Source organism: Gobius niger (assembly GCF_951799975.1).
Source record: "Gobius niger genome assembly, chromosome: 20".
In the NCBI taxonomy this organism is placed as follows: domain Eukaryota; kingdom Metazoa; phylum Chordata; class Actinopteri; order Gobiiformes; family Gobiidae; genus Gobius; species Gobius niger.
In genome coordinates, this window is record NC_136871.1 from 9278311 (window position 1) to 9298903 (window position 20593).

Below are 20593 nucleotides of genomic sequence, written 5' to 3' on the forward strand. Positions count from 1 at the left end.
TGGTGAATGTAATCTAGTTAAGAGACATTAGTTTAGCTGCTTCATTTCATTAAGACATTTTCAGCATGAGCTTTCTGTTGTACTTTAACCAAGTCACAGTTAAATGAGCAGTTTATGAACCGCTGGCTTAAATGGTTGACGCAAACTGAATGAATGGACTGTGCTTCATGTTGGTGAAAAGGAAATGTGAAGCCAAAGATGAGATTGAAAAAAACAAGATAGAAAAGTTCTTCAGCTCTGTACCAGCCTCATCAGAAACAGCATGATGTGAGAGTTTGTGTTGTTTCTCAGGTTGAACAGCGGCTCTCACTTTGTCCTCCAGAGCAAACCTTTGTTCTTGTTTGGCACCAGGCTGTGGCCACTTCACTTAGTGCTGTTGGATTAGTGATCATGAAAACCTGGCATAGGGAAGGGTCGGGCGAACGCCTCCACGCGCCGTCGCAGCTCAGCAATGCGGCTCACAGTCTCAACGTCTTCAAGCAGGAAATTCTTAAAGTCCTGTAGTTTGGCTGCAGAAAACAATGACTTCAGTTAAGATTTGATCATCACTGATTCTCAGACTAAAACTAAATAACCCCATTGTTTTGATAAAATAAATTGTACAAGGTGCAAATGTAATCCGTCCATGCAGTGTGGAATCACCTGTCTTTTTCTTGACATCCAAAGCAATTTTAAAGCCTTCATCCATGAACTCCACAACTTGGACAAAGTCGGCTTCTTTGAACTGTCTGGAGGTCAGAGCTGGAGCACCTGCAAAAACATGTTGGTCTTCACAATCGGGAATCTCTGGTGTCGTGTTATAAAGGTTTTATGTCAGTCTGGGCTGTTGTGTTTTCTAACCCTTTTGGATAATTGTTTGTATCGAGATTAGAGAAGAGATGAACATGAACTTTGCTATAATCATCTCATATTATTCATTAGAAAGCATTTTTTTTTTAAATGTGTGATTTAAAAGAGTAAAGCAAACGTGTGCCAGTAGTGCCGAGCACATGCTGCATATTTAATCTAAAGCCTTCAGACAATGAGCTGTGTGATTCTTGGACTTCCTGAAAGATAATTAAAAATCCAAACATGCTTAATAAATCATAATCTCTGCTTATGGCCTAATTGTTCGCTGACTCAATGTAAACCCGACTACAGTTGACAGTGAGTAGATTAAAAAAAAACAGTTTGAGGTGAAAAGTCTATCTGACACATCTCTAATTTAACACAAACCTAATAAAATGGGTTTATTAGGTGTTTATACAGTAAACACATGTCTGTGACTTCACTCCTGATTCCATCTTTAATTACGCCTCTCAGGCTCAGTGTGAGGTCTCACCGAGGCGCAGGCCGCCGGGCGTCAGTGCGCTCTTGTCCCCGGGGCAGGTGTTTTTATTGGCAGTGATGGACGCCAGCTCTAGAACCCTCTCGGCCCGAGCCCCATCGATGCCCTTAGGCCTCAGGTCCACCAGCACCAGGTGGTTTTCAGTGCCGCCTGAAACAACAGTATTTAATAACATTTTTTTAAAAACTGTATACTCCATACCTTTAATAGGAGGGCATTTATCAAGACAGTAATAGCGAGTGCAAGTTGAAAATAAAATGTGCTATTTTGTGGGCATGTTGCACCTCAGTATTGCGTCTCCAAATCTGATATGAGAGAATGCACAAATGACTCAAACGCTTGGTAAAGGACCTCCCTAGTTTTATTTTCATCATGGTCAGTGCCAGGGCAGTGACTTTAGCCTATTAGCCTTCATTAAATGTCCTGTTTGTTGCTACACTGACGTATTGTTTAAGAACATAAAGAGGACATATTACCTGAGACCAGAGTGTAGCCTTTACTGAGCAGCGCGGCCGCCATGGCCTTGGAGTTCTTCAGGACCTGAGCGATGTACTCTTTGAACATGGGAGCCTGGGCCTGGGAACAACACCACATGTGTGAAGGATAGACGCTGATGGTCCAGGTTCTACTATTGGTGAGTAAAATAGATCATTCAAAATTGCACAAAGCCATTTTAGAACTTTTTGTGCTGCTTTTATCAAATTAAAAGAGCTGTTCTGCATATAAGAAAAAGAAAATATTATCTTGTGAGTAAAATCTCTTATCCAGGTGTGCAAGTATTCTATAATTTACACCATTCATGAATGTTTTAATGGAATAGAATAGATTAGAATTACTCCCAAAGAATCTGTGTCTGACCTGTTTGAGCGCCACAGCGACGCCAGCAATGGCATGATTATGAGGTCCGCCCTGAAGAGAGGGAAAGACCGCAAAGTTCACCCGGTCTTCCAGATCATACAGCGTCTCCTTTCCTTTCTTGTCCACGGAGCGAACACCCTTTCGATAGAAAATAAGTCCCGCCCTGTAAAGACATGTCCCTTGATGTTATCCGTGAAAAGTTCTCCTGATCAACGCTTCCTCTTTTGACACTTACCTTGCTCCACGCAGAGACTTGTGGGTAGTTGAGGTGACGAGGTCGGCGTGGTCGAAAGGAGAGGGGATGGCCTGTGCTGCTACTAGTCCACTGATATGAGCCATATCCGCCAGCATGTAGGCCTTAATGTCTGTGCACAGCTGGGAGAGGCACATGTGGTGAGTTCAGGAGCGGCTTTCTTTAGAACAAACGTCTGCACTTTTACTCCAAGCATAATCTGTCGTTTGGCTCAGACTCTGCGCTAAAACCACTTTGGGGATCATTTCTAAAGCACGCATTTCATATCACAACATTACACTTCACACAGCGGAGAAATAAGCAAATGATTAATGCTTTTAAAGCCTTTTCACGAACTGGACCATTTGCATGTAATATTCGCCCCAAAATGCTACAAACTACAAGTGATTTGCATATTTTGTCGCGCCGATCCTAAAGTGAATCCATGTGAGCTGGAAAACCGCCAGAGAACATGTAAAAAACGATTTGTTTGTACAAATAACTTTAGATTTCCCTGCACTTATTATTTGATAACTCAATATAAGCATGTAAGCGGTACCTTTCCTTCCAAAAGGCACACGTTTCAAACCCGGCCGATGTAATTATGCTGCTCGCAATCTTCAGACACTCAAAATATTACAGCATAATTCAATAAATCCTCTCGGTCTCTTGCCAGCACTTATTGAAAAAGGCACAAACAATAAATAGCTCGCTAACATGCAAATGAGTCTCTGGCGAATGATCAGAGAAGTAAACAATCTTTTTACTGCTCCAATTAATATGCATTATCATGACAATCTGCTCCGCGCTCCTATCTAAACTGGATCAGCCCATGTGCCTTGGATTAAGCGCCAGGGTTACTGCAGGGAAGGAAGCGCACACACCACACAGGTCACGTGCGGCAGTCTTTAAAAGCCAAAAAGTGAATTTCCGACCGGTCCAATCTAGGTAACACAATGCTGCGGGGCTGGAGAGGAGCCCGGGCGGCAGATTTTCACTATAAAACTGTTCCGCCGAGAGCTGCCAGGGCGCAAAATATGGCCCTACTTCAAGCCTAGTGACAAAGCAGTTATGGTGCTTAATAAAAACACAGCTCCGTAATGGCGGGACGGTCCATCTGACGCTAGTGGCTAAAGTGGGGCTTCTGCAACAAAGGGAGGCAGCCATAGAGACAATGAGGAGAATGTGCCGGTGGGGTGGGGTGGGGGGGGGTGGGGGGGGCGCAGAGGGGATGAAGCACTGTCAGAGCAGCACAAGTGTTGCAGTGTGTGTGCGCTCAGGGCCGGGATGAGGAGGGCTGAGGAGAAACAAGAGCGAGAGAGCATCTGCGCTGGTGTGGGCACGGGTCAGAGAGGGGAAAAAAATGGCTATTGTGTTTGAAATGTTTAAAAATAAAAAAAAGGCTGGAGCACAAGAGGGGGTTCATGAGAGACCAGAGTCCAGAGTGGTCTGTGTTTTAACCGGCAAAATGGAAAAGTATTGTCCACAGATGCAGCTGAATTAGAGAATATACTGTATATTAAAATGATTGTCGGTAAAGCTTTTGACTTATGAGTTAGGGCTTAGCAAAAATAACGATTTGAATTAGAAATCAAGCTGGTACGACAAATCGATTGTGATTAACCACCGGTGTCTGGGTGAGACGAGCTTTTACATGATCATGTTTACCTACAGGACTTAATAATTCTAAAACAAGGCTCGTCTCTTCAAAGTAAACTTTAAGACATATTTTCATAGGGCCTCATTTCCTAGTTATCCAGAGTGTTAATTTCTGGTGATGTATATGTATTTTTAGTTCATGCAGTCCTTACATTTGAAGAGTTTAGTGGTGCTAGGCTAGTGGATGTCTATAGTAACTAGTAGCCTGCATTAAAAACCTCTTCAAAATCATGGGGTCGTCCTCCAAACGTTGACATATCTGATTTGTAAAAAGCTCCTTAGTGAATTCCACATGTAGTAATGCCGGCCGCAGGTAAACAAACTACTGTAGATCCGGTAACCTAGCAGATCGCTCCTCCGCTGCGTAGCTCACAACCAGGAAGCTGATGCTGCTTAAATATAAGTAATTTTAAATGCAAAATAGCTATGTTTAAAACATTATTCAGTCAACACAGACATTTATATTGGTAGTCTGGTGTTAGTGCAGAATGCAGCAGCCCGTCTTCTCACCGGTTCATCCAGACACAGCCACATCACTCCCGTCCTCTCCTCCCTGCACTGGCTCCCGGTCCGTTTTCGGATCGATTTCAAAATTTTAATGTTTGTTTTTAAAGCTCTCCACGGTCTCGCTCCGTTATATCTGACTGAGTTGGTGACCGTACATCGCCCCAGCAGAACTCTCCGGTCTGCCGATCAAATGGTTCTGGACGTGCCCAGGTCCCGGTACAAACAGTGGGGGGATCGTTCTTTCAGGGTTGTAGCGCCAAAACTGTGGAACAGCCTGCCCCTCAGTCTGCGTGTTCTCACAGAGCTGTCCGTCTTTAAGTCTAGCTTGAAGACACATCTCTTCAAACTAGCTTTTAAGACTTAGATCGCACTTATTTGATTGATTGATTTTTTAATATTGTTTTATCTGTCTGTGAAGCACTTTGGTCTTCCTTGTGTTGTTGTAAGGTGCTATATAAGTAAACTTTGATTGATTGATTGATAAGTGATTTGCCTCAGGTGCACTGTGCTTGGGTCAGACCGTTTTTAATACAGGCTACTAGTTACCATAGACAGGCACTAGCCTAGCGCCACTAAACTCTTCAAATATAAGGACTGCATGGGTAAAGAAACGTGCACTGTGGAGTGGGTCAGACTGTTTTTAATGCAGGCTAGCTGATACCATAGAAATACACTAGCCTAGCGCCACTAAACTCTTCAAATATAAGGACTGCATGACTCCAGAAATCAACAACACTCTGGATAACTAGGAAATGAGGCCCCATGTCAAAAATCCTGAAATATCCCTTAAATGCTTATGCTGTTTGTTTTCATTTCGGGCAGTCTCATGTCCTCACAGATTTGGGTCACACAGACTGAACTTTGCTCAAACCTGTTCAGGAAAGCATTGGTCTTTAAAGTTAGACACAGTGAGTGCCGATCGTTGCTTGCACCTTCTTGATGCGACCGTAGTCGATGAGGCGGGCATAGGCGCTGGTGCCAGCGATGATGAGTCTGGGCCGGAACAGCTTGGCCGTCATCTCCATCTGCTCGTAGTCTATGAGTCCTGTAGAAGACTGCAGAGATGAGAGGGCTCAGTCAGGGTTTGGATCAAACATACAAAGAAAAAACACATTTGAACTTCAACACCAAAAGAACTCAGAGCAAAGAGCTCATCATACAGCACTTTGGCACCTGAGATGGAGGACGTTTATTATTTTCCCTTGCAGCAGCGTATAAGGGAGATGATGCGCCAGTTGCAGTAATGCCTACTTATCCTAATTCCTCCTCTGCTGTTATGTGACTAAACTATATAGAGGCTTTCAAACTTCTTGTTAATACACAATATTATAGATTTGCTCAGTTGGAGTCAAATAGAGCCAAGAAATAACCAGTGTATCAGCCAGACTCTTCCAAAAAGAAAAAAAAAACCCACAAAGAAACAACAGAAGAAAACAGGCAGAGATAGAGGGAACAGTGGAGTCACAAAAAAAGAAGGAAAGACGAAGGGAGCTTTATTTAGACAAGCTGATAATCTCCCATCTCTGGGACACATCTATAGCTGCCCCCTCACTCCATCACGCCGCTCGTTGCCAGGACAGAGCCAGTGGTGCTGGCCAGCCTGTCGATTTCCCATTATCCCTCTCACAGAGGGGTCCTGCCTGACCATACATCAGCAGGCCTGGACGTCCCCACTCTCATGGTCATCCATCAGCCACTACCAACACTAGAGCGCCGAGATGACTGCAGCGATAAATACTGCGCGCTGATGTACTGCTCACTGCTCATCTCCGCACATCAGATGAATGTCACATGAGTGCAGCTCTTGTATTTGATTAGCTACTTTAACTTTACAGAATAATGAGATAGAAGAATAGTGATCAGTCCTCAAATAAAATACATCTCACTTATTACAAAAACTTGTACTTAAGAGTGCTGAAATCAAAGCTTTTTAATTTTGTTTTTCATTACTGAGGGGAAATAGGCTTCAGTGTTACCCAAGTAGTTACTCACATTCAATTTGTAGGGCATAGACTCAAAATAAATTGAGGTTGCAGAAATCCGCTTTACATCAGACATGTAACCGTGGGTGAGACTGTGAAAACAAAAACGAAATTAATCTGGGGTCAAACAGTCAGAAATGCAGGGCTGTTTGTGAAAATGTTTGTGAAAATAAGAAGTGAGCACTGACTGTCCTCCGTCGGGCAGGTCCAGGCCCATGATGCGGTCGTGCGGGTTGAGAATAGCCGTGTAGGCAGCGAAGTTGGCCGGGGAGCCGGAGTACGGCTGCACATTGACACCCCACTTAGCAGGGTCCAGGTTAAAAGCGTCCAAGGCGCGTCTCTGACAAAGCAGCTCGATCTGGTCGACCATCTCAGCCCCACCATAATACCTGCAGAGAGGGAAGGAGAAGGACACGATGTCAATTCTTTAAAAAGTAATGGGGGAAATTACATGATAAGACAGCAGTTAAGACATGTTCAGATTTCCATATTCTAGTTGAAACCGGTTTTTAATTACATAGAGCATTTCAATAAGCTTATTTGACTGGCATGACCTGATGAGCTTAAAGCAGTACCAAGTAACGTGTTTACCTTAATAAATACTTTTCGTAGTCCCTGTGGGGGTAATAAAAGTGTTTATGGGATGATTGGAGAGTCTTTCATCTCCCCCTGGTGTCTCTGGCCAGAAAACCATGTTTGCAACTTGACTGCCACCGGACCGGAGCCACCAATACACACTAATGGAATCACGAAGAAGAAGCTAACATGCTAATGGGCAAAGCTAACGTCACTTTAAACAGTATTTACAGTCAAGTTTGAGTGAAAAAAAATATTTCCATTGTATAATTGGATGCACAGTAACCCTCTCTCCCTTCGACTTTCCTGTCAGCGTAGTATTTACCCTCCAAGACAATTAATAAGTTAAAAAATCGTAACTTGCTGCGACACCTGCAGTTGCGCTTATGGCCTCTAGGGGGAAGAGTTACTTAGTACTGCTTTAAAGATACCACTTACAAAATTTTAAAAGAGCAGGTGGTTGTAATTCCTTTGTTTCTTTTTCTTTCTTTCTTTTTTTTTTTTTTTAATATATTTTGTTTATTGACAAGTCAGAATAATAAGTTACAACTAAACAAAGGTCTTTTGATTTATTTATTTTTTCCCCTTCCCTTTAAACAAATATCCATATAAAAAAAAAAACAGAAAACAGAAAGAAAAAAAAACACATAAAAAAAGATGAAAATTTAAAATCCAGAAGAAAATTAATAAATAAGAAATCTCGAACCTCCCCAACACCCCTGCAGTCACATATAAAGCATTATGACAACCCATCTCCACTGTTAACCAATAGTCCTCCATCACAAATGGAACCCAAAATCAGTCTGGCATAAAGAATAGACTTTACAATGGCACTTACAACAAGGACTGCACGATATATTAAAAAAAAAAAAATCCATACTGAATAACAGCATTGTATCGCAATATTATGTGATCATAGCAATACATGGTTAAAGTCCTCATCGGACTGAGATCGACAAAAAAGCACTGGATTTATAAATGTAAGAATTTTCTCTTTGAGTTACTTTTAGTCTTACTGTGGTGCTGATGTATTGTTATTCAAGTCTTGTATTGACACAGTCCAGTGACAAACCTACAATTTGTCCTTAAAGGGATATTTCATTTTGACATAGGGCCTCATTTCCTAGTTATCCAGAGTGTTGCTGATTTCTGGAGATATTTTTTTTTATATTTTATATTTCTTATATTTGAAGAGTTTCGTGGCGCTAGGCTAGTGCAAGGCTAGTGCATTTCTATGGTATCAGCTAGCCTGCATTAAAAACAGTCTGACCCGCTCCACAGTGCACCTGAGGCAAATCACTTATAACTCCAGACCAACCATATAAATGTCTGTGTCGATAGAATATTTTTTGGAATATAACTGACCTTGCATCACATGAATGATCGCATTTCAAGGGACTATTTTCTAGCAGATCACTCCGCCGCTCCGTAGCTTATACAACCACAAAGCTGATGCTGCGCAAATGCAAATATATATATATATTTAATGCAAAATGGTTAAAAATATTCTATCGGCACAGACATTTTTATCATTAGTCTGGTGTTATAAGTGATTTGCCTCAGGTGCACTGTTGAGTGTGCCAAATGCTAACAACATCTTTGGTCGTTGTGCATGACTGAGCGCACGCACAAAGACCAGACAGGTACGCATCAACTCGTCTAAGCTCAGGTAAGAACATATCTCAGTACGTAAAAACGGTGGCCTGTTCCTTTAAAGCTTTCGTTCAGTTAATCATGGCGCCCCATGTGGCATCAAATTGGGAAGGTTCGCCTCTTAAATCTTATTTAATCTTTTCCAGGTCAAGAAAGAGCAAGAGATCCTTATACCAATGCGCGGCTTTAGGGGCATGCGTTGATTTCCACTCTTAATTCCTTTGTTTCAATAAATGACAAAGGCACACCATGAAGTAGAATACAAATATAATCCCCATAGTGTGGGAGGCAGATTCCCGATACTAGTCTTGTATCAAATTAGCAGTCCGTGTAACCCTCTGGTAGCTGTTGATAAATGAAAATGATCTAAGGGGCGCAACAAAACATGTAAAAGATGATGCCGTGCTGGTAGCTGTGAATGCATCCCCTCAGGGCGTGTCTTTGGCAAAGCTCAGGCCCGCATAATGGCTATGTGATTTGAATGTACCATTAAAAGGACGTGGAATACATCTGAATGTGTGGCAGCGGGGACTAGCGCCGCTGTTTGATAAGCCCGGGGCGTGTCTGCTCACCTTCTCCCCGGGTAACCCTCCGAATATTTGTTGTTCAGACAGGAGCCCTGAGCCTCCAAAGCGGCGCGACTGCAGAAGTTCTGTATGGAGAGAGAACACACACACAGACACATACTCTTAGATCAATGTGGCAGACGAGCAGGGGGGACAGGGACAGTAAATTAAAGACTGTTAAGTGATAGTGAGAATCGCCCTGCAGCTATAGACAATCATTACAGCATTGAGCTTCTGGACTTGCATAGACTTAACACTCCCCAATGTCTTGTAGCAGCTTTAAGTGTAGAGCTGATCAGAAAAAGAAACGTAAATCATCTTTCCGAGTGGTTTGTATGTTCTTCCTGTATCCGTCTATAGGCTTGTTCCAGACGCTACGGTTTCCCCCGATCAATGCAACACTTAAACGAAAGGCGAAGACCTCCAATTAGGCAGTCCTTTGCAAACCGAGCAAAAACAAAACAAAACGGGGGATTGGAAGAAGCATTGAAGGATGGGTCAAAGGCAGAAGACAAACATCCCTACGATTCGGGGACAATTTACGCTGACATTTGAAAGAGACAGATTTATCAACAGTATCCGCTCTGCACGTCAGTCAGCGGCGGGAACCTCCGGGTACCTCAAAATACGATACATGGCTTACGATAACGATAATCTCACGATGCGCCGATAAGCCGACAATCGATATAGTGCACAAAAATAACCTACGATACATCACGATCTATCTTTTAAAAACATGCACTTTTAACATGCTACATTATTCAACATTTCTTTTCATGTGCCCCTTTTTCTGCGTCAGTGACTTCATTTACATTTAAATAAACAAGAAACCGCAGTCCTATTTTAAAAGGAATGAAGTAACTCCAAATTAATCTTGTTTATAATCATAATCATTAAAAGTAATTTATCTGCGTGACAGTGTTTGGTCCAAGTGCTTAAAACTTTATATTATTTATATCATGTATATTCTTCGAGACAAACAATATAAGACAAACTAAACTCTCTCCTCCTTGCTATATTTTATTGCTGTTCTTTTTATTTAATTTTATTCTTTTGTTTTTTTGTTTGTTTGTTTGTTTTATGTCATGGTATATTGTTTATATTTATATTGAAAAACTCTAAAATGAAATCATAAAGTGATAAAAGAAAAAAAAAAAAACTGTAGTGCTGCCCTCTGCTGGTCTGACTGACTTCTTGTTCATTATTGGCCTCTATTGACTGAAAACAATGGAGCACTGCTGCCTCATTAATACGCATGACATCAAAAGTATCGATGTCGGAATAAAAAGTATCGTATCGTCCCACAAAATATTGCGATACATCGGAAAATCGATATATTGTCACACTCCTAATGACAGTACTTCTCAACTACACTCCAAAAGGTAATGTAGAAATGAGTAAAATCCTTTCAAAATAAAGTATATTTTCCACTAATTTGAGTAATTAATTTAAAGAAATCTGTCCATGAATAAAAGGTTTTTGTTTACACTTAAATTAAGGAAAAAAGATAATAATCTACATGAAATTATATTATTGTGGGAGTTGCAAAAACTCGCCCCATGGACAGATTTTTTTAAATGAGTGATTCAAATCAAGGGCATTTTTGCCTATTTCAAGAAAATTCTATTTATTTTTTCAGTGCACAAGATATGGATGTTTTCTATAAGGAAAAGTCTCCATGAGGACGACTATAGGATTTTCATATTGCTAAAATAAACCAAAATCGCAGCCTTTGACCAACTGAGGCCACTTAACCGTTCGAGCCTTGTTTTGATTGAAGTTCACCTTAAAGCTCTGTGTGAGTGAATATAAACAACACAACTTTACCATTTACCATATATTTCCTATTGTGCAAAGACAAAATGCCAGAAAAACAACAAAACAGAATTTGACTCTGCATTTTGCTTTGAATATAAACTAAAAATCGACCTGCCACACTTGTCATAGTCAGGGAGAAAACACTTTGAATTCCCCTGGTTTCCCAGAGTCTGTTGTTGACTGAGGTTATGCTAATTTTACACCTACGAGGTTAGGAAGATCAGTGGCAGAAACAGCCTCCTGCCCTGCACATCTGTCAAGCACTGTCTATCATGAAGATTATCCTCAAACGGAGCATGGTTTATCTGACGAAGACCTATTGGCTTTCCTCATGGGACCCACATGCTACTCTTACCCTTCTCTGAAACTATTCTTTAAACTCACATCAAGTTTAAGATTTTCCCTGCACATTAATGTCTCTTAATTGCACAGCCCTCACTTTAATTCTATTTTATTATTATTTCCTCTGCTCATTCCTTTCCATTTCCTCTACTGCCCTGCAAACCCTAAAAACTGCAGACTCATAATAAACAGTTTCCCTTACTCAAACTGCAAACAAATATTGTTCCAGTCAAAACCAGCTCTGAAACCAGGGCTGTGTGACGTCAGCAGCAGCACAGCCATTAAAATACCGGTTTACAGCAGCCAAAACCTACCTGCATTGTGCAAGAAGTGGCAGAGTGAGGTAACTCCGAGACAAGCAGGACACTATGCCCCCATCGCAGCAGAACTTTAGGATTTTTCGAGGGCGCAAACCAAAAAGATTCAACATGATTATAACAAATGGCACAAGCCGAGTTACCTTACGCTGTTACATATTTAAAAGAGCCAACTATTTTACGCTATAAGATCTAACACTCCAAAGCACGGGGATCTGTGGGCTTTTTGATTGAACATTTGGCATTGAATCAAAAGCAAAGTTACAGAAAGGTGATGTTTAGGATATATTTTACAAACCCTAACCTTCCTTTACATACAAGGTGTTACTACTACTGTGTGACATTCAACAAAGGCATTAAGATTTACTTCATTATAGATTAACAAGTTAGGTATAGCATGTTACGTGACACAAAGTAGGGCTGGGCGATATGGCCAAAAAATAAAATCTCTATTTTTTTTACTCAGTTTGGACGATTTTAATTGATTTTATTGGAAATAAACTTAAAAAGGTCTACTGATCTTACACATTAAGAAAACTGCTCAGAGTTCAGCTCATTAATATTAAGATTCATAATATAACCTACAATAAGGCCCATTAAAAATGTTATTTCTGATTTAAATATGTGTGCGTGGATCGGGAAGTCTGGGCATCTCTGCTGAGACTGCTGCCCCCGCGACCCGGCCCTGGATAAAGTGGAAGAAAATGGATGGATGATTTAAATATTCCTTGTCTGCTCTCAAAGGTAAAACTTCGTAATAAGCCTTTAGTTTTATCACCCTCGAGCTCAGCTGTGATTGACAACCGTCTCCATGGAGACTCAAGGGGAAAGGGGCGGAGCTAAATGCAGGCAGCTCAGAGCGGCTCAGCGCGAGAGAAGGGGAGAGACCGGGGCAAACTTTGTTTTAGCGGAGAAAACTCCATCGTGCACAGCGAAAACACGACGCACGGTCTTTGTAAAGCAGCAGAGCTCGCAAGACAGTCGCTGGCCGGGTTTCGCTTGTGTCATTTTCTAAAACAGTCCCTACAGAGTGTCTACAACGCTGCTAAATACGTCTGTTTTTAAAAGCATGATTTAAATGAATTAATTCGATTAGCCCTACCACAAACCTACAAACGGTTCTGAGGTGGATTGACGATCTATTCTGCGCTGTATTTCAGCAGAGCCGACAGGCTTTGTACAGTAGGTTTATCCCACTACAGCACTGCTGCTGCAAACACTGCACTGGTCCTGAAGAGAAACAATCCTGTCCAGTCTTAAAATAAAACCGCAACTGAAATAATACATTTTGTTCCTGTCGCAGCTCAGCCCAGCAGGTCTGCGATTGAATAACGGAGGAGCCCAAGGTCAGACTTACTGTTACGTCAAGGCTGTTTGAGGAAGAAAGTCCATGTTTGTCCTATTTCTGTGTTTATCAAAGACTGCAATGTTGTTAGTGACATGCAGTGTTTTAACAAAATACCAGCCATGTGTCATTTTTCAGAATACTCTACAGTAGAGGTGGGTGATATTGACACATTAATATCTCAATATTTTTGGAGACTTTCTCGTTAACGTTAATGAAGCAATATTTTCACAAACAATCGTAAATAGACTAAATGTGCTGCAAACATCTACATTACTTTAGTTGAAATGTTTTGCTGGATTCAAACTGATAAAAGAAGTGCATGTCTTGAAAGGGCTTGAAAAGCAGGACTCCACATTCACCTCTGATGCGATGAGCTCCAGGCCGCGACACTGCCTGTCCTTCTCCTTCTGCAGCAGGTCCCACATCTCGGGGTCGTCCTCAGCCAGGCTGTCCTGTCCCGTCCACGGGCGCTCCTCCTCCACAGTTCGGATGGCTGCATGCTGTCCACGAGCACACAGGCGCACCGGGGCTCGCTGGCACAGGGGCTGGTGACAGACACATCACAGGAAGGTTTATAAAGACGCATCTAATTCTATGACTGATATCTTAGTAGTGCAGCAAACCAACTAAAGCAACATTAGAAAGCAGTTATATTTAGACTGAAGATCATTTTAGCCGCTGCAGAAGTTTCCAGGTCATGTTGCCATGTCAGAGTACACCGTCTCAAAGCTCAAACATGGACAATATTTAGCCAGACATATATGCCTGCAATGATTTATCAAAAAAAAGCTTTTGGAACGGACCCTAATGTACGTCAACATGTACGGAGCTCCAAAATTGCTTTTTCCTTTCTTTCTGCATTAATGGGATAAAAATAAAAACACTCATAATGAAATAGAAGCGTGAACTTTACTCATGTATTGGGGGGGAGTTATGCAGTGTGGGTTTAACTAGAAATCGCACAATGCCTCAAGTCAGAACTCTGAAATTTAATCAAGACTCCGTAATGGAATATTTGGCTCAGCAACAATTTTTGTCCCAAGTAAAGTATTTAAGCCCCGTCCTCTCATCAACTTTTCATGCCTCCTAATATGAAGTCGGCTCTAATTAGAAACTGGCATGTTTGCATGGTATCAATAATCAGCACAGTTGTTCAATTATGCTTCTATCAGCACTTGTGCAAACGGAGGGAGCGACTTTTACAGCCTCAGTGTACCGACCCAGGCACAAAGAGAACACATTCAGCACTTCCTGCTTATCTAATCTGGACTCGGGCTGCCAACTTCTGCCGCTGCAACGCCTCATCGTAACGGAGCAGAGTCCACTACTCTCTGCTACAGGGATTCGTACTTGCTCTTGTTATGACACAAGTTTCATGAGCAGAATTATTATTTACAACAGCAATATTAATAAAAACTTAAAAGGGATATTTCAGGATGTTTGACATAGGGCCTCATTTCCTAGTTATCCAGAGTGTTGCTGATTTCTGGAGATATTTTTTTGTATTTCATGCAGTTCTTATGTTTGAAGAGTTACGTGGTGCTAAGCTAGTGCTAGGCTAGGCTGTCTATGGTATCAGGTAGCCTGCATTAAAAACAGTGTGACTCCACAGTGCACCTGAGGCAAATCACTTATAACTCCAGACTAACCATATAAATGTCTGTGTCGAAAGAATAGTTTTTGGAATATAACTGACCTTGCATCACATGAATAATCGCATTTTGAGGGACTATTTCCCAGTAGATCGCTCCGCCGCTGCGTAGCTTATACAACCACGAAGCAGATGCTGCTCAGATATAAGTTATTTAAATACAAAATGGTTCAAATGACTCTATCGACACAGACATTTATATGGTTAGTCTGGTGTTATAAGTGATTTGCCTCAGGTGCTCTGTGGAGCGGGTCAGACTGTTTTTAATAGAGGCTAGCCTAGCACTAGCCTAGCGCCACATAACTCTTCAAATATAAGAACTGCCTGAATTACAACAACAAATTATCTCCACAACTCAACAACACTATGAAAAACTAGGAAATGAGGCCCTGTGTCAAAAATCCTGAAACATCCCTTTAACAAAAGGCTGAAACCAAAGCCGTGACGTCCTCAGATCTGTATAGGACAACAAACATGTTCCTTCATCACTCCCATGCAAAGTTGGACATATATTTAATAATAGGTTTATTTTTAGTGTGATGTCGGAAAACGCAATCGTTCCTCCTATTGCAGACAGACCCTTTAAACGTCCCTAAAGTAAATATTTGCTCAACTCCACCAAACTCCCCTCAGCTGCCTCCACAGTTTATCGGCCCATCACTGTGGCCCTCCTGATCTGTGGCCTAGGGGCACACAGGGGGAAAGTGGTGACACCGGCAGAGCTGAGTGGCACATTAACGGCCTGATTGTAACAGTGTGTCCTGGCCTTCAGTCACTGTTGGCAGAGGCTGCAGAGGCGGGGCCCCTCTGGGGGACTGTGCAGGAGATGAGGGCCCGGGGAGACAGGCCAGGCTGCCTCTGAGGACACTCCTCTCACTGAGAAATCACACGGGTCATTAAGTCTTGACGGGAACTGTCCTTGGCTGTCTACATTTCAGCTGGGACAACACTGGGGAGGAACAACAGCGGCTGCTCTGCCACCTTCACTAAAACAGACAGCGTGTGTCTCCTCATCGTCCTGCACCGCTACACCTTCATCAGCACTTTCAGTTCCCTGGAACAACAACAGTTCACAACACTTTTTTTTTTTATTTCTGCCTTGACATCAATATCACCCAGCTGCGTGCCAAAAGGCGAGCTCTGCGCTTAAATAAAGACCACACGAGTCTCGGTGGTGCTCCTTGGCTCACTTGCCTCCACCTTTACAGAGATTAATTAACAATCACAAGAAACGGATCTAACGAAAGCGGAGCCAAGAAAGTAGCATCAAATCTGTCTCAGGTGGACTATTTTTAGTTGGCAGATTACACTGTCTTTTGAAGGTGAATTGTTATGAAAAGGTAGCGGTGAAAAAGGGGGCGGGCAGAGTCACATCCGCCTGGGCCCGGGCTCCTGTTAATGGCAGCCTCACAGATGTACCGCGTCTGCGACAATGAGAAAGTAATTGTTGGCAGCGCGCCTCTCCTGTCAAACATCGCCACACAAAAGAACAATAGCGGAAGACGGCGAGAAGAGAACAAAGAAAATCATTCCATTAATCCGAGCTCCATTTCTTCCACAGCTCCCGAGGTGAGTCAATTTTACAGATGACTGCTGTCCATCACTGGCCTTAACAAACAACAATCTGAAAAGAGAAAGACTAAAACCAGTGGATATACGTGAGAGGCAGGCAGCGCTGATAGGTGTCAACAAGGCAGTGACACCCGTCGGTCCGACACAGCGGCTTCAGTCTCCACTAAAGATACACTGTTCCTTACAGTTTGGCAGTGAGTCGGACTAAAATTTACACTGTGCTAAGAAACATGAAGATTGCGGAAAGTCACAAAAAAAGGATTACAAATACTGAGTGCGTGTATCAACTTAAGAGCAAAGCATGAGAGACAGAGGAGAGGAATTTTGAGATTTAGACAATTCAAACTTTTCTCGCTTTCTGGAATTTAAGAATGCAGCTTCTTAAAGGCAACAGAAAGTAGTTGAAAGCTAGTCAAGCTGGTAAACAAACCTTCAGACTTACACAAAGAAGGGTTATAACAGTTAAAAAAAAAAGTCCAAGCTTTCAAGCAGATGCAAGTTTTCTGACACAGAGTGAACACATCACGTCTTCACTAAAGAAATAAATGTCTTGTGAGTCAGTGTGTAGTCAATTAAAATGCACTGAAAACCAATCAGCTCCAATAGGAAAAGCGTGCAGACATGAGACCAACTTCAAACACACAGTGTGTAACTCATCGAGTCCAGGCTTGACTTGCAAAACTAGGACTGACTACAGGCCACTAGGGTCTTGTAAAAATGGGTCACATCATAAAGTTTCTCAAAATTGGGCTATAAATAAAAGTTGCAAACATGGCCTGATAGCATAAGCTGACCAACTTTTTATGAACTTGAAAATTACGTTGATAAAGAACCTTGTATCACATCTCCAGAGAATGAGAATGAAACTCACGGTGCATGAACTGTCGTCCTGTGAAAACTCGCACCTTTAGAAGTGTCACAGACACAGTGAACGAGGTGTTAATTAAGTTGGGATAAAAGATAAATATTTTGTAACGATAACTATAATACATACAGTATCTTCCTATTCATGCGCAGGTGCAGCAATTCGAGTAAAACATTTATACTCCCGCGTTCTCTCAAGTGTCCAAGGTACGAAATACAGGTGGTCCAGTCAGCTAGAACAGCGGATCTCCACTGGTCTGACTCCACCATCACCAGAATGATAAGCTGTGACCCAAAACACAATGGAATTTGTTCTAAATGTAAAATACTGTATTTCCCACACAAACGTTTGTTCAAATTAGAAATTATCTATGCACAAGCCTAAAAAGATGAAATCGCAATAAAACAACCCAGTAACAATATCAGGATTCCAGGACGTGTTTCAATACTTTTTCAGTCGATATATTGAAAGAACTGATTTCTGGGAAAGGCTTGAGTTGAGATTCATTGAAAGGGGTTGAAAACAGTTGAGAAACACTGAGCTGAAAGGTGCATTATGCAACATTTTATGTAAAAAAAACAACAACTCTTGATATGTGTGCGTGATTTACCTTTAAATTTAGGAGATAAAGCTTTTGCAGAAACAGGCCCTAAACTGTGGAACTCCCTCCCTCTGAACATGAGGCTACTTCAGTCGAGGGCTTCAAAACTCTCTTAAAGCTCATCTTTTTGCACTGGCTTGTAACACGAGATGAGCTGAGCCTTTATTTTGGCCCAATGGCTAAGTGGTCAGCATGGCACCTTTACTTTCCATCACGGAGACTGATGGAAAGTAAGAGTAAAAGTAAGAAAGTAAGAGACTCTACAACTCTCAAGGATCAACTGTTTTGTAGGTTTTATGTTGTGAGGGTCCGTCAGTAGCGAAAAAACATGAAAAAAATAAAAACAGAAACCCTAAAAACAACTGATCCTGGAGCATCATGAAGTCACTGTGGTGGAAAGTAAAGGCTATGCTGACCACCCACAGTGTTGGGGAGTAACTGAATACATGTATTTAGAATACTCATTTTGAGTAACTGTTTTCTGGTAAAGCGACTCTCATTTGAGGGTATTGAATACACACACCAGTACTTTCCTAATATCAAAGCGAAACATTGGAGTTAATTAATAATAATTTTATTTTTAAGTATTCATAGCTCTATGTTATTTGGGGCTGTGGGCATTTGCAAAGTGCTTTCATGCATTCGGAATTAGTGGCAAATAAGTTAAATAAATAATGTACGTGTATGCATGAATATTATGCAAATCAATGTGAAAGTATTCTAAGTATTAAGATAGTATTAAAAAGAAAGAAAGAAAGAAAGAAAGAAAGAAAGAAAGAAAGAAAGAAAGAAAGAAAGAAAGAAAGAAAGAAAGAAAGAAAGAAAGAAAAAGAAAAGAATACTGTGTCCAAAGTAACATCAGTACTCTGATTGGACAAAGTGTACATTTTAAGACAAGTATTCAGTAAATTAAAACAATTTCAAAGTATTCTCCCCAACACTGACCACCCATGCCGTCGATGGGTCACTGAATAAGGTATACAATGCATCTTTAAAGACTACAAGTCAAACATTTCTGGATCAATTACACAAATATAAAACCTAGCAATAAGTACTATCGGTATGATCTCCTGCCTGACTATCTGTATTATAGAACATGTACCCTAATAACCTTATCTCATTCTAATATCAGGCTTTTAATCAAAGTTAATAATTGCTTGGTACAGTTCAAAATACTGGCTGAACACTTTGCACTTTGGTCGTTAAGCGGGGCGGGTTGCAAATATTTTTGTTGTCCAATGAGAGTAGCCTGAAGTGAATTTTATCAGTGCTGCTGATAATACATACGGATAATATACAGTAGCAGATAAGGGATAGATAGCTAGTATAACACTTGACATTTTTTATAAATTAGAGTAAACGCTGTTGCTACAAATATGAACTACATAAGAATAAGTGTAAAAGTTGGATCAGATCGTCTGTGACCCGGGTTTTGCCCTCATGATGAAACTGAGCTGAGGCTGTTGCATCATTGCGTGGACACAGCTGCAGCTATGTGGCATGCTGAGGCTAACAGCTTAGCATACAGGCTAACAACAGGCTTTTCACAACCAAAAAGAGGGAGCAAGAGACAATTGAGCTCTGTTATAGCATATGTTTTATCATCAGCTTCACTGTCAAATCAGATTGCCTTTATGAGAATGTCCACAGTGTTTATGAGCACTAACTGACTGGCTTTAGCTAGCTAAACCACTTACGAAAGATCTCTCCGCTACGCAACACAAATAAACCTTTATATTAAAATGGTCTACACTTCTCCCACTCTGTACTTACCCGGGCGATTTGTCTGAGCGTGAGGGTCAGCATGTTTTCAGATGTCAGGCCAGGTCAGATGCTGCACAGCCACCACAGAGGCACACTGTCTGACACGACTGCGTCAGCCTGTTTCAAGCTGTTGGTTACGTCAAGCTACGCCTCTCTGCTGCAAGGCATCATGGGACTTGTAGTTCAGCTTATCCAAAGTGATTTGTTCATATCATTGGTTAACAGTAACTAGTATTAATTCAATTGGTATTATGTAAAGTTTACAAAGAATACTGAAGACTACTATGGCATAAAATAAGCAATAAATAATAAATAAAATAAAATAAAATAAAATAAGCCTCATTTGTGGCCATACCGCTTTTGCTCTGCCCAATCCCGTCAGACCTGGGAAGCTAAGCAGGGAAGGGCCTGGCAGGACTTGGAAAGGAGACTGTTTGGGAACACCAGGAAGCCTAATGAATATAGTGAGTGAGTGAGTGGTGGTGGTTGGAGGGGCCGATGGCGCAGACTGGTTGCCGCTCCTCCGTCAGTCTAACCCAGGGCAGCTGTGGCTACAATAGTAGCTTGCCAGTATGGAGTGAACGAATAGTGCAATGTAAAGCGTCTTTGAGTGTCCAGGAAAGTGCTATATAAAAACGATGCGTTATTATTATTATCGTCATCAAACATATATCTGTAATGAATCTTTTATCACGTCAGCTTATATTTTCTTCATAATGCGGCAATCGACTGTATATGGGAAGAGTTTGGAAACACGGTTTTACTCTTATGAATATACAAACTCACTGCTCTTATTGATGTAATTAGACTTTTTATTCAGTCTTTGAAATACATTTTGTTAAGGTATTTTATGGCAAGGGACACCTACCTGCACATCTGTTTCTCTTGCAACATAGCCTTTTCTTCTCCATTTGAGGAATATACTAAAGAATAAAATAAAATAAAATACAAAAGA

At 41.4% G+C, this 20593-nt stretch overlaps 1 protein-coding gene across 1 annotated transcript; it reads right to left on the reverse strand.

The window, feature by feature from the left end:
* Positions 1 to 151: 151 nt before the first annotated feature.
* On the reverse strand, positions 152 to 19787 carry shmt2 (serine hydroxymethyltransferase 2 (mitochondrial)). The gene is made up of 12 exons (XM_079579300.1): positions 19648 to 19787; positions 13545 to 13730; positions 9367 to 9446; positions 6754 to 6954; positions 6576 to 6657; positions 5516 to 5638; positions 2421 to 2560; positions 2186 to 2348; positions 1804 to 1903; positions 1322 to 1477; positions 643 to 750; positions 152 to 509 (listed from the first exon to the last, which is right to left on the reverse strand). The coding sequence occupies exons 1-12, from the start codon at positions 19678 to 19680 to the stop codon at positions 382 to 384; spliced, it is 1500 nt and encodes a 499-aa protein (XP_079435426.1). The 5' UTR covers positions 19681 to 19787; the 3' UTR covers positions 152 to 381.
* Positions 19788 to 20593: the final 806 nt, after the last annotated feature.